General features: G+C 38.2%; 1 protein-coding gene across 1 annotated transcript; it reads right to left on the bottom strand.

Annotated features, from left to right (window-relative positions):
* Positions 1-7: 7 nt before the first annotated feature.
* Positions 8-13,257, bottom strand: pfkla (phosphofructokinase, liver a). Its single transcript, XM_042494204.1, has 22 exons — positions 13,026-13,257; positions 11,685-11,758; positions 11,488-11,565; positions 10,180-10,369; positions 9,767-9,932; positions 9,154-9,198; positions 8,965-9,073; positions 8,642-8,737; positions 8,287-8,379; positions 7,135-7,260; positions 6,974-7,038; positions 6,711-6,774; positions 6,208-6,354; positions 6,040-6,110; positions 4,719-4,806; positions 4,455-4,607; positions 3,304-3,468; positions 3,159-3,220; positions 1,856-1,967; positions 1,103-1,202; positions 897-1,002; positions 8-804 (listed from the first exon to the last, which is right to left on the bottom strand). Exons 1-22 carry the CDS (start codon positions 13,108-13,110, stop codon positions 657-659), a joined length of 2,343 nt encoding a protein of 780 aa, XP_042350138.1. The 5' UTR covers positions 13,111-13,257; the 3' UTR covers positions 8-656.
* Positions 13,258-13,355: the final 98 nt, after the last annotated feature.

Raw genomic sequence — 13,355 nt, 5'->3', positions numbered from 1 at the left:
GTTCATATTTCTTTACAGATTGCTCTATTTTAAGTACAGCAGTTGTGAAGTTTATTACACTGTGATAAACTATGTATTGTTATTTTGTGAATTGTGGTTTAGTTTGCATTAATTAATGACAGAAACAGTGTTTCAGTCTTTCACAGCGATTAAATAAAAGCAAATTAACATCTCACTGGTCCCATGAGTCACGCTCTGACATTAAGTGAGTAAAACATACATGGTCTCAAACCAACAACTGGACCCCTTTTCCACATATTATAGAGGAGCTCCAAAAAATTGTAGCTCTCATTTTTTAGCTTTATAACATGGATATACATTCTTATTTTGCGCGAGGTTCCTGATAATGTTATTTCATACCAAACCACACAATCCACTTTATATAATATATTCAGTTATAAAGTAATACAATGCAATATTAGCCACATGGCACACCTGATTGACTACCAAAATCTCTATTGAAGGCAATAAAAGAATATCTGACTTACATTTTTACATTATTTAACATAGCTACTATGACTAACAAGACTGATATCAATGCTGGCTTTTAGAAGTCAATCCTGTTGACATGCATAAGAGCAGATGGAATACCTTTTTTTAAGTATGCGGTGTGCAAAGGATGGACAGATAAGGGTTAAAAAGTGCAGAGAGTATACTCAGAACCCAGAGTCGATGCTGATGGAGCGTCGAGTCACATGTTCAATCTCTCCTGGGACGTACTCACAGAAGCTGGTTTGGTACTTGGCCAACATTTTTAGCATCGAGCGAAGATTTAACCACCACTGGACTTTGGGCATCCGGTGCCTGAAAAACAAACCAAATCAGATATTAATAAGATTGATTAATAAGGAATTGTTATTTGATTTAAATAAACGACAAACTTTGACATTGCTTACTCAAAATCAGTCACAGCCTTCAGTTCAGTGACGGGGCTGAACTTGATGACCTTCCTGTTGAGGCCAAGCACGCATGCTGTATCTGGTGAGTTGGCGAACACGCGACCTGGTCAGGAAAAACGGTGGAATCATTATGTTGCTGTGGTTTGACTTTGGGTACCAGAGCAGTTTATTTATGTCAACTATGGCATTGTACAATAGTTTACCTTGTCGGAAGTTTTCAGTCAACCTCTCTGAAAGCCACTGGATGGCCCTCACACCCAACTTGGTGCCAAAATTTCTATCAAAGGGAGAAGGCGATCCTCCCTGGAGCAAAAACACATGAGCTGAGTATTGATGCATTACAAGCCTCTTTCTCTTAACAGTTTATGAGTGTCACTGTAATTAAAAAACTTTTTAATCTGCTAAGCTGTATTTCAACGATCCATGACACTGGTATGGTATGGAGGGCAGAAGCTGCCAAAATAAAAGGTAAATAACTTGATAAATAAATGAATATGCCATTAAATATACATAAAAATAAAATAAAATAAATGTAGGCATTAGCTAATTGACAAAGTGTGATGTACTTTAGATGACAGCACCCTAATTTCTTTATAATTGTTGATTGTTAAAGGTTTAAGTTTGGGGAAATATATGGAGAAAAATGCAAGGGGACAAAAATTAAATGTATTTATATATATAAAAAAAGATTAAAAACATTTAATACAAAAAAACATGTAAAAATGAATAAAAATATATAAATGAAAGGGGAGTTAATGGAATAGTAAATAAATAGGGGGTTTAATGCAAAGGTAAATAAAGAGGCAAATTAAAACAAATAATGCCACATTTTGTCAATTAATTAATATTATTCTTGATACATTTAATAACTTTAATTTAATTTATTTATTTCTCAAGTAATTTATTTATGTTTGATTTTGGCAGCTTCCATCCTTCACAGTACGGTGGCTCCATACCTGCTGAAGGTGTCCCAACACATTGACTCTGCAGTCAAAGATGCCCTTCCCCTCTGATGAATACAGCCTATGGATGAAATCTGTAGTGTAGTTCTCATGGCATTTTTCATTCCTGTTATGACAGAGAAAATGATCAGCATAGAAGATAGAGTATATTCTATTGAGGTTTTTTTTGTCAAAATCAAATAGTAAGGTTTGGCTTGAAGGACAGCACTGTCCTTCAGATGGTCAGTCTGCAACTTTGATATCTCAACAACGTTTAGATCACTTGCCATGATCACTTTGGTGAGGAATATTGGACGACTGTGTCTAATTCTTTGGTTTATGATCAAATAGTTGCAAACTCTAACACTTGATCAGGGTCAGCAGTATGTTGTGTTTAGCCAGTGTTAATATGCTAGCAGACTAAACCCAAGACATGAAAACATAGATGCAGGCCCTGTCTACACGAATACAGATAATTTTCAAATAGATATTTCACCCTTTTGTTTAAAAAAAAAAAACACATTGACCTTTGTTTTCTTTTTTGAATGTCTCAGTTCACACTAACATGCAAAAATGACTCCTAAAGCTCACTGGCTTTCGCTGTCTATAGCTGTCGCCCCTCATCACACAGAAAAAAAAGTGCACAGGCTAATGTTACCTTTTTCAAAACACCTACTGGAGATCTTTTCATTGTTGATTTCCCTTCAATATAAGGATGAAAGACTTCACTAAAAGATACAAGTGATTCTCTGGACATGTAAAAGTTTTCCTTCCACTCCTCACCCATAACAATCCCACTTTCGAAATTATCCCACCATCTGCTGGTGTAACGGGGCCAGATGATCCAAAACTGCGTTTTGGCAGACTTAAACCTGAAGCTGAGGTAGAGCAAAAAAACTGAGCACAGAAGACTGCTCAGTTCGTCAGTGAAGTTGTGCAGTAATACTAAGTACAAGTGTAAAGTAGTCATTAGACCAAGTAGTGCTACAAAATGTAAACAAGCCAGTAGTGCGCCTTTGTTGTTATTGTTTCAGGCGCATTCTCGTCATGCAAAGAAACAATGAGCATGTGCCAATTGAGGAGATGATGTCATTGTTTCCCAAATGCTCTATTTTACACCTCTACATGAATACAAAGTAACCAGAGCTTTAAAAATCTGCATCTTCGAAGGCATTTTAAAAAACCTCCGTATTAACAACAAAAATATCTGTATATAGACAGACCCAAATAAAGTAGATGAAAAGATGCACAGTTACTTTTTTTTATTGGCTTCTACCCTGCATAGGAATCTCTGTATGGCTACACGAGTGTTACATACCTCAGGACTAGACCCCGCTGGATGTCCTTCTTCATCTTTTCAGTCAAATGCTCCACATTGGTCTGTCAAAAAGCCAGATCATTGAAGAGACAGAAAGCTGTGGGGAAAGTTCGAGAAATAGAGGAGGTTTTTCTTGTTGTTTTACCTTCAGGTCATGGATGTTGAAGGGGTCTTCGAAGATGTAGGCTGCGTCAGCACCCACAGCTATACCAGTGCAGGTTGCCAGATATCCACAGAACCCACCCATAGTCTCCACCACAAACACCCGTCTCTTGGTTCCAGTGGCAGACTGCTTGATCTTGTCGCAACCCTGAGGAAAATATTAAAAAGACTGTGACAAGGAGACACTCAGTATGTTTACATTTAATTGGACTGCTGACCTTGTCCTAGTATACATGCACCAGGGGAGAACTTTTTTTTTTTGTGATCAAATTTTTATTTAGTTTTGTGCAGGCTACAATAAAAAATAATAACAACCAGTACAATGGATTACAATGGATACAATGGATTGGCTGGGGTGTGACTTTTTTTTTTTAAATTAAAAACAAATATAAAATACTACCTTTTCAAGTTTTATGTCCCTCATCTAAGCCAAATTTAAAAACACAAGTCCCTCTTCAGTGCTTATTTTTTAAACTGCCTGACCTGATGGCAGCACCCTTCCCCCCTCACAAGTAACAAACAGTCCCTATCAATAAACACTGAGAGGCCGGCGCAGTGACTAGGAGCATGTGCAGATTACCTAGTTAACCGTGTTAACATCCGACTAAGGTGTATTCATGACGGAATAGCTGGACTTCTTATTACATTATCTTGATGCGTTATTTTGATTTCGAGAAATTCAATTTAGTCGAATATCAGTCGGACTGACATGCTTACATGCATTTTAGAAGTCCAGTTTTAGTCGGACTAACACAATAATTAATTTTTTCTAACATCATGTAAATGGTTGGCACTTGAAGGCAGGGTCAAATGCGTGGATCTGGGAGTTGAGAAAGAGTCATTATAAACTTTAACGTCCTCATCATCTCTCTCCTCTACTGTGCTGTGTACAGCTTTGAAGCCCATTACAGAGCTTTGCCTGTCTCTGTCCTCTCCCCAAATTTTAAAGATAACCAAAGCTCTGAATCCTCACTGTCACCCCTGTTTTGACTAAGTGTACCAAGTTCAAAGTGTGCCTCGGTAATATGACAGCTCATATTACATATGATGTTTTCTGGCTTGGTTTAAGTCTCATTCATGTTAATCCTAAAACATCAAAGTCACACTGTTAATTTGCCATCTGCTCAGCCTTACCTCCATGGCAGCATTGACAGCCGTGTCTGCTCCCAGGCTGAAGTCAGTTCCAGGGACGTTGTTGCTGATGGTAGCAGGGATTACACACATGGGGATGCAGAGCTCATCATAGCGACTCCGAGCTTCAAACAGCTGCAGCACACCTGCATACGCCTTTGAAAGTCACCAAGAGATAAATTGAAAACCTCTTTGATGTAACATTGACATAATACAATTATGTACAAGAACTGCAGATCTGGTTCTTAGAAGAGTTGTGTCTCGTACCTCAAACCCTCCGATTACAAGCAGAGCTGAGATGTTGAACTTGGTAATGGTTTCCACGATCTTCTCCATGTGTTTGTTTGGAAGAGTTCTGAAACAGGACATGAAACATTAAAAAAAAGCTAGTCACAGGGAATATTACGCAGCTTGTGAGAACAGTTGTATTTGTCTCAGGCTCTGGAAGAAGGTTTGTTGAGTCTCAGAAATTACACAAGAGGTGTCAAACAATCTGTAACACATGGTCTAAGCGCTGGTTCCCAACGTGGGAGTCCTGACCTACACAATAGGTTACCAAAGGTTCACTGGGGGTCATTAGGGCCGTCTTGATTTTAAGGGGTTTAACTTTTTAAAAGTATACAGTAAACCCAAGTTTCAGCATTGCCTTTATCTATGCAAAGAAAACTACATGAAATGGTTATTTTGTGAGGACCTGAATATAAACAATATTCACCGAACCTTCCCTCTCTCTCATCCTGCATTAAAAAAGTACGGAGTTACAACTGAAGCGCTAAAAGAACAATGGCAAAGCGTCAGGCAGAAGAAAACACTGAAGCCTATAAAGTATGTACGATTGCTAAAAATACAAATAAAAACATTACACCGACAGGAAATAATATTCTGCTCAAAATTCATCCAAACTGCTCGTTTTACATTAACGTCCTGCAGTTATTGCACATACTATTTGGGTTAACTGTACAGTTTAGCTGTTGTTCTGTAATGTTATTAATATACCTTGAATATAATAGGAAATATCCTTGAATATAATAGGAAATATCCATAAAATATGGATAATCAGTTTACTCCTCGATAGAAAAAGGCTTACTTAAAGAAAACGGAAAAGAACCACTAATTACTAGGTTTATGAAAAAGGTACAAATATAAAATAAATGATTGATATATACATATTTTATATATCAATATATAAAATAACATATATTGAGATATATCGCATTTTATGAAAAGTCACTTGAGAAATTGTTGTTTAAGCAAACTGAATAACTGACAATTCAAGGTGCTTTCTCATATTGTCCGAAAATTATAAAACACCAATTCATCTGTAATGCAGACCTGCTTATTGATTTTCCTCATTGCTCCCAATGGTCAGTACATTCAAGAGCATGACAGGGATCCATAAAAGAGTATAAAGGGTACAAAAAAAATCTCTGACAAGTAACAAATGGTACATGTTGTCATATTGCCTAAGTGTAACCTTAAATATGTCTGTTTTAGGTCCCCGGTGGCAGTATAATACTAAACTGTTGGAGTACTCTTTAGATTACTTAAATATGTTTGCATTTTAGAAACTATGTGTCCTGCTGCTCACCGTTTTGTACCCAGCAGTGAGCCCCCTTGGCCTGTCCATCCCGCCACACTCTTCCATTCCATCTCAGAAACCTGCAGACAGACAAACAGGCAACAGTTTCCTCATATGGGTTACTTGTTGGTAAAATAGTGATTAAAGTGGTGAAGTTGTAGAGGTAGAAGCTCTCACGTTCCCAAAGGCAAGTCCCTGAAAGCCATCATGGACAGCATACACCTTGTGTCCATGAGCGAGCGCAATCCTCACAGCAGACCTCGCCGCTGCATTCATCCCTGCAGCTGGAGCTCCCACGTTCAGAACAGCCAAGGAGAAATTACTCTGACGAAACAAAAGTCACATATTTAGGAGTATATTTGAGGTTGGAGATCCTTTTCATAGGCAAAGATTTCAGGCAGGGACACAGCGGACATATCCCACTCAATATTTATAACATGAATTTGTCCTCCCAAAATAAAAACAGCGAAGAACTGCTGCAGAGGAGTTTTATTTTGACAAAAAATACAGACAGTTCAACCATAAATGTATTCAGAAAGCCACAAAAATTCCTTGTGGTGGACGCCCAAACCCTCGGCTTTTTATGTGTGTCCCCCAGTGCTGAAATAATTTTCTTTTATACATGTTATGGCTACACATACTGTATGTGTGTGTGTGTGTTATGTTAGTGAGAGACTTACCTGAGACTGAGCAGGCTTCTGGAAGGCAAGGAGCTTGTAGATGTTCCAGTTGTTCTCAAAACTCCTGCAAGAAAATTATTGTTTTTTTCAGCTTGGACTTATTATCAAAGAAAAAAACATGAAATCCTGTGCATCATGAAATTATTATGAATGGATAGAACATTTACATTGGACTTTAAAAAAATGTGTCTTCAAGACTGTTTTGCATTATAATATAATGATATTAACTATTTAATATGCATGATTAGCATCTCAGCTCTCACCCTCCACGCAGTTTGACAGCTTCATCAAACCTATTCTCATTCATGGCTGTCTGCACCAACTTGGTCTGAAAATGATGGCACAGTCAGAAAATACAGAAACCCCCCGCTGTTTCTGTGTATATCTACTAAGATCGATTATAGAAGAGAGGAGAGTGACTCACCATCTCTACACACTCCATTAGAGGAAGACGAACGGCATGGTTACCTGACAGGCCGATGACACAGGCTGGGGTGTCAGGAGAGGCCTCCATCAGCGCAATCACCGCCTCCACACCCAACTTAGTGCTCTGAAATTCAAATTCATAGATAATGAATATTGGAGGGTCTCGCCTCCTTGGTCATGTGATATTCAAGTTGTTCTGATTAGATTTAGGCACTTTAAAGAAGGTCTTCTTCTGACAAACAAGTGTATGTATTTCGTGAAATACACTTTGGAGCCATATAGGTTCTCTGAGTTCATATGGCGTACTCTATTTTTTGTGTGCTTGTTTACTATGCATTATGTGTGAACTCACCACCTTTTGAGGTGTCTCATGGATCTTTGTTTGTGTAAATTTTTCAATACATTATCACAATTGGGTTTTTTTTTAATTTACACTTTTGCAAACTTGCATTTTTATTTTGCATGTTAAAAGTTGTTTTATATATATTTCTGTCTATATGCATGTTTGTATGTGTTCATGGAAGGAAGCCAGCTGGGACCAGGTGACCTGTCAGGTACTCTGTCATGCCACCTGGCCTAGTAGGTATTTGAGGGTGTGTCTCTGCATTGTATTTTGTCTGATGAAGAGCGTGAAGCTCGAAACATGATTTCCATGGTAATTTATTTTATGTTTATGGTAGCATAGTCTAGTGTGCTGACTGCTTTTTATCACCTCCTACACATCTGTAATGTCTTGTATTGGTTATATGGATTAAGACAATAACTTGTCCAATACCTCTTTTCCACCAAAAATAACATGTATATGCTGATTTTCTATGCTTGTGAGAAATCCCACTTACAATAGAGTGCTTTCCCATTGCCAGCTGACAGGTATGCCTTTCTTTTTTTTGTTCTGGTGTACCAGGTTTAACAAAAAAACATGCCAGTTTAAAACAGCAGAAAGCATCATGGATGCCAGTGAAAATGTTGCAGGGGTTTCTTCTTTTGTATGTCTCTTACTTTTTCAGTCTATTTGATACTTGGTGCGGACTAATTTGGAAGGATCAAGCGCTGCTTGGATGGAGACTGATGGAATATGTGGCTGACAAAGAGTCGCAGAAGTTACAGACAGATTTTTGTAGCATGAAAAAAATTCAGTATGTTCACTCACCAGTATTCTGTCGAATGCTGAGGGGACTCCTCCTCGCTGAACGTGTCCGAGGACTGTCACTCTGGTATCATAACCCAGCCTCTCTACCACCAGCTTCAAACATACATGGAAGCATTTCAGTGTAATACTACTTTGTTATTTAGCAGGCATACACAACAGAGATACAATGATAGAAAAGTTTTTTTTTCCTTATAAGTCAAACATTTGAAAGTAAACTTTGAATACTAAACTTCTCTCTGCCACTTCCACCTTGGCCTGTGCAATATTTAAATTAAATTTCAGTATCATCACTATACTGTTACCTATAGCATAGACAGTCGTCAATCAGCCCCAGTTCTTAAATCTTTAGACTTACATCTTTTACATAAGTTGAGGAGATGGTCTTGCCATTTCTGTCAATGGCTCCTTCTGCCATGATAATAATGTTGAGTCTTGACCCTGATATGCGGCTCTGGAAGTAAACAGATACATACATTTTAGCCAGCAACTCAGGAAGCACAATTCTGCCTCAAATTCCTTTATTTAAAAGAGCTCTTCAGCCTCTATTCCTCTATGTTTGTAGACCACAGCATGTCTGTGTTTCTCCTACTTCAAAACAGAGTACCCTCTCCTGTGAATACATATATAGTACATTAGTGACAACACTACACACAGTCTTGACTAGTTTTTGTGTCTTACATGCTCTAAACGGTCACACATCCGGTCTTCCCAACCCTCCTGAGGAGGAGCCTCTGGAATAAAGAGCCAGTCTGCTCCGGATGCCAGTGCTGATACCAAGGCCAGATATCTGGAGTAAATAGCACAGAGTCATTTGTTTTATTCAGCGGCCGTGTATAACGGACAGCAGAATGGCTAAGGGTTACTCACCCACAGTGTCGCCCCATGACTTCCAAAACAAATGTGCGCTGGTGACTGGAGAAGATACAAAACAGGTATGTGAGCATAGAAACAGAGAATTTGCAGATTGTAGCAGCTTGCTGAGAGCCAGGGGAGCAAGCCCAGGCAAGATCACATGCCAAAGAGGCTTGAATGGGTGAGTTGGGTTTTAACAAAACTTGGCTTAGATGATTATGTTCTATCATTACACTGTGCAGGTATAAATACACATTAAGTTAGGTATAATTAAAACGAGCTACAACAAACAATTGCTTTTAATATCAATTAATCTACTGATAGTTTTTTTACATGAAGTTTTTTTTTTATTCATGAATCATTTTTCTATAAATTTGTAAAATATGCTTATGATAATTTCTCTGAGCCTTCAGCAACATCTTCAAATAGCATGTTTTAGGCCATAATAGATACTAGATAGTATGTCTATTACTTCTATAAATATATTTACTACTGTGATCTTTTTACATGTTCATATTTAGTAAGAATTGCTGAACAAATAAGGATTACTCTTTTCAGTGACCTTATATTAATTACTTTTATAAAATACCAGCTGCTTCAGTGCTGCCTCTGTTCAATAGTGTCTGACCTTTGTGCAGTGGTCATGATGGCATCAATTATCTCCATGATGCGATGTAGCGCTGAGTCAGCTCCAATGGTCATGTCAGTGCCGCAGAAGTCATTGTCGATGGAGCCCACGAGCCCCACAATGTTCAGGTGGTCGTGCTGCTTGGCCAGAGTGTCTGTGATCCTTCCTGAAGAAACACAAACACACACATTCATGTTTTTAATGTCACACTATCAGCTTACTATCAGATACACCGAAGAAATGATGATAATATTACTACAGAATGAAACATAAACATAAATGCTAACTGAAGACTATTTCAGCATAGAAATAAATATATTCACTGTATTGTTTGTAATATGCAGTATGAAGACATAATGAGGGTGAACTACTTTTCAAGACTCAGTGACAAGTTGACAATGAGAGCACTTTACCTTTCTTCACGAGCTCGTCCAACAGACTGCTCCACTCACTGCGAAAGATGTTGGCTCCGGTGAGGCTGCCGTCTCCTCCGCACACACAAAGGTTGGTGATGCCTCTCTTCACCAGGTTGAAGGCAGCAGCAAGCCTGCCCTCACGAGTTGTGAATGCCTTGCATCGGGCGCTACCGATCACAGTCCCACCCTACAGCAGAGAAGTCATATAACAAGTGACAAACCAAATCAAAAGAAACAGGACATTGTCACCTGTCTCTGAAAAATCTCATGCTCAGTGACAGAAACATTTCTTTTTCTCTGGTATTGTTAGACACATCAGATATCTAAGCTGGTGGATTCAGATTAGATGAAATGTGAGCAGTGACTGGAAACAGATCACACACAGTCACTCGAGTTATATTTGTGATGTGCTCTCTCATGCCAAATGTGAACTGCAAACCACCTCCTACACAGCAGTGGTTCCCAAGCCCACAAGGGGTGGGATGAAGCTAAGAGCCATGAGATAATTATTAGAGTAGGAAATAAGAAAAAAAAAACAACTACATTCTGCTACATAAAAATTAGATTTATTTTTGAGACTTTTCTCTAGAAACACCTGGAGAGAGGGAAGCAACATTACAGCCATTAACTTTAAATACTGTGAACACTGAAGTTCAGGCAAGGTTGAACAACAATTATTAGAAATATCTATAAAACAATAGTTTTACAAGAAATAAATGCATACAAACTTGCCAAAATTGGGTTGGGAACCAGTGCAACACTAAATATGAACACATCTGAATATTTTGATGTAGGTTAAACACTAAAACAAAAAACACAATAGTCTTGCTTTAGAGTGGAACATGCCCTTACACACATTTGCTGCATAAATTCAAGACACCTAATGCAAAAATCACAATGGGATTGCTTAGAATTTTCTTTTGATTAATGCAACTTGCTGCTTCTTTAACTGATAAGGCACATGCAGCAAGACCACTTACCAGGTTATAACCAGTATTTTACAGTCAGGGAGATAAGAGATGAGAGGAGATGGTGAAATAATACAAGTCGTATTAAAACAATAGAGAGATATTTAAGACCAGAAAGAAACAACAATAATTCTAAAATAGTATACAATTAAGGCACTTTTTCAGGTGTGAGTCATTAAAATAATTATTCTGCTTACAGCACAGCTTCTTACTGTGTTATTTTATAACGTGTGCTTTTCAAAGTATTACAAGTCAAAATGCCTGCTCTGAAAAAGCCCCATTATAGTTACTTTTATCACTGCCGTCAACAATGACGGATGGTAATATTTCAACCTACCTGTTGGATGATATTAGTCACACTGTGCCAGTGAGCCAGTTTGATGTTGTCTCCTCCATCCACCAGACCCTGGTATCCCTGAAGGGTATTTTTTCAAATTGTTTGTTAATGTCAAGAATAAAGCGAGCCAGTCAATAAGGAATAAACACGTTATTCTGTGTTTAATAAGGTCATATTAATACAAACAGCTTGTTTACCTCATGAATAAGATAGACCTGAGCCCCCACATAGATGCCCATTCTGGTCACAGCTCTGACAGCAGCATTCATCCCTGGGTCAAGGACAGTTGCACAAAAATATTAGATTCACCTCAACTTCTCAAGTCATTTCACACAAGCTGTTGCACAATTACCCTTCATGAGGAAATCAAACACTGTGCGGGATGTGATTTCTTTATAGCTTATTGGGCAAAGGTGCCATCCGCTCTGCAGAGAGACAGTAACCAAAGTCCTTAATAAGATTAACTTGAACCGACTTGGCACTGTATGAGTTACCAGATGTGGGAGAAGTACAAGTAGTATCTTGTATTTGAGTTAAAGTAATAATATCATAGTTAAAGTCATAACATCATAGTTTAGAAGTGCTCTGTTACTTGTAGATAAGTGACACTAGTCAGTTATAAGTAAGCCCTGAATTTGAAATTCTAATATAAAATAAGTACAAAACAATTTCCATCAATGTATACTTAAAGTGCCACAAGTAAAAGTACTCATTATGCAGAATGTCCTTTCAGAATAATATAATGCATGATATTGGATTATAATTTTTGATGCATTCATGTCATAAGTACTCCAATGTCGCAGCTGGTAAATGTGGGACAATTTTTAATTACTACTGTATAGCCTAGGAATTTCCACCAGGGGATTACTACAAGGTTATCTTAAACTATTACACACCCCTATTCATTTTTCTGATTAGGCTATATTTTGTGTTTTAATCAGAATCTGCAAAGTGACTAATACTCAAGAGTTAAAAAAAAGGATAGTAGGGTAAAAAGTACATATCAGTAAATATCTGCCTCTGAGAGGTGGCTAGTGGAGAAGAGGTATAACGTGGCAGAAAACAGAAATACTAAGTTAAGTGTAGGTTAAGTTTAACTAATTGAAATCTGGATAGACATAATTTCCCTTGCACACAAACATTTTTATCTTTTGGTTCTATTATTTACTTATTTCTAATATTTCTAATACTAAAAAATTTCTAATTTAGTCACTGAGGGAGGCTCAAGGAAAAACAAAAAAGTTAAAAATAACTCACACGCAGCCGTTCCCTTACTAAATACTACTACTAATAACTTACTAAATAAAGTACAGTCCCTAACGTTACCTCAGACTGTACCTTAAGTACAGTTCGTTGAGTAATTGTACGGTGCGTGAGTTAACGTTACACAAGTTGCAAAACGTCTATGCAGCCCAAAACGACCTTTGACCTGTGAGCAAATGTCAAATGTTCCCTGCAGAAAGTTGTCTTAGCAGCAGGGTAATGCACTTTAAGGCCGCTAACTGCCGTGTAATGCTAATTTGACAGTTAAAAGTCACCTTGTGCATCTCCACCGCTGGTCAACACTGCCATGGCTCGACCTGCTCCTGTCATCTTCAGCTTCTCAAAGTCCATCGAGGACATTTTGACCTCCTCGGTTTAAAACACTGCAACCGGGTCAAAATGAAGAAATGTCCGTTAACTAGCTAAATAAAGTGGTTTGTTTGTACACCGAGGTGCTTCCTCGTTTGCGTTGGTGGGTTAAACTTGAGTAAACGTACAGCAGTTTCCAGCGCGTGACTCCGCCCTGTCCAAAGGAGAGCTCGCGGGGTGGAGTGCATACGGAGTGGGCGTTTACTTTATGACCCCGCACCGCCCGGCTGAACTGT

The sequence above is a fragment of the Plectropomus leopardus genome, chromosome 10 (assembly GCF_008729295.1).
Source record: "Plectropomus leopardus isolate mb chromosome 10, YSFRI_Pleo_2.0, whole genome shotgun sequence".
NCBI classification, from domain to species: Eukaryota; Metazoa; Chordata; class Actinopteri; order Perciformes; family Serranidae; genus Plectropomus; species Plectropomus leopardus.
The sequence above is the reverse complement of the archived record's forward strand: the minus strand, read 5'-3'. Positions and strand labels throughout refer to the sequence as shown.

Excerpts from the sequence above, each read along its gene's own strand:
- pfkla (XM_042494204.1), bottom strand. The coding sequence starts at position 13,110 with ATGTCCTCGATGGACTTTGAGAAGCTGAAGATGACAGGAGCAGGTCGA. Across the intron at positions 9,074-9,153 it reads GTCATGGGGCGACACTGTGG|ATATCTGGCCTTGGTATCAG; the intron begins GTGAGTAACCCT and ends TATTTACTCCAG. Across the intron at positions 6,111-6,207 it reads AGGGACTTGCCTTTGGGAAC|GTTTCTGAGATGGAATGGAA; the intron begins GTGAGAGCTTCT and ends GTCTGTCTGCAG.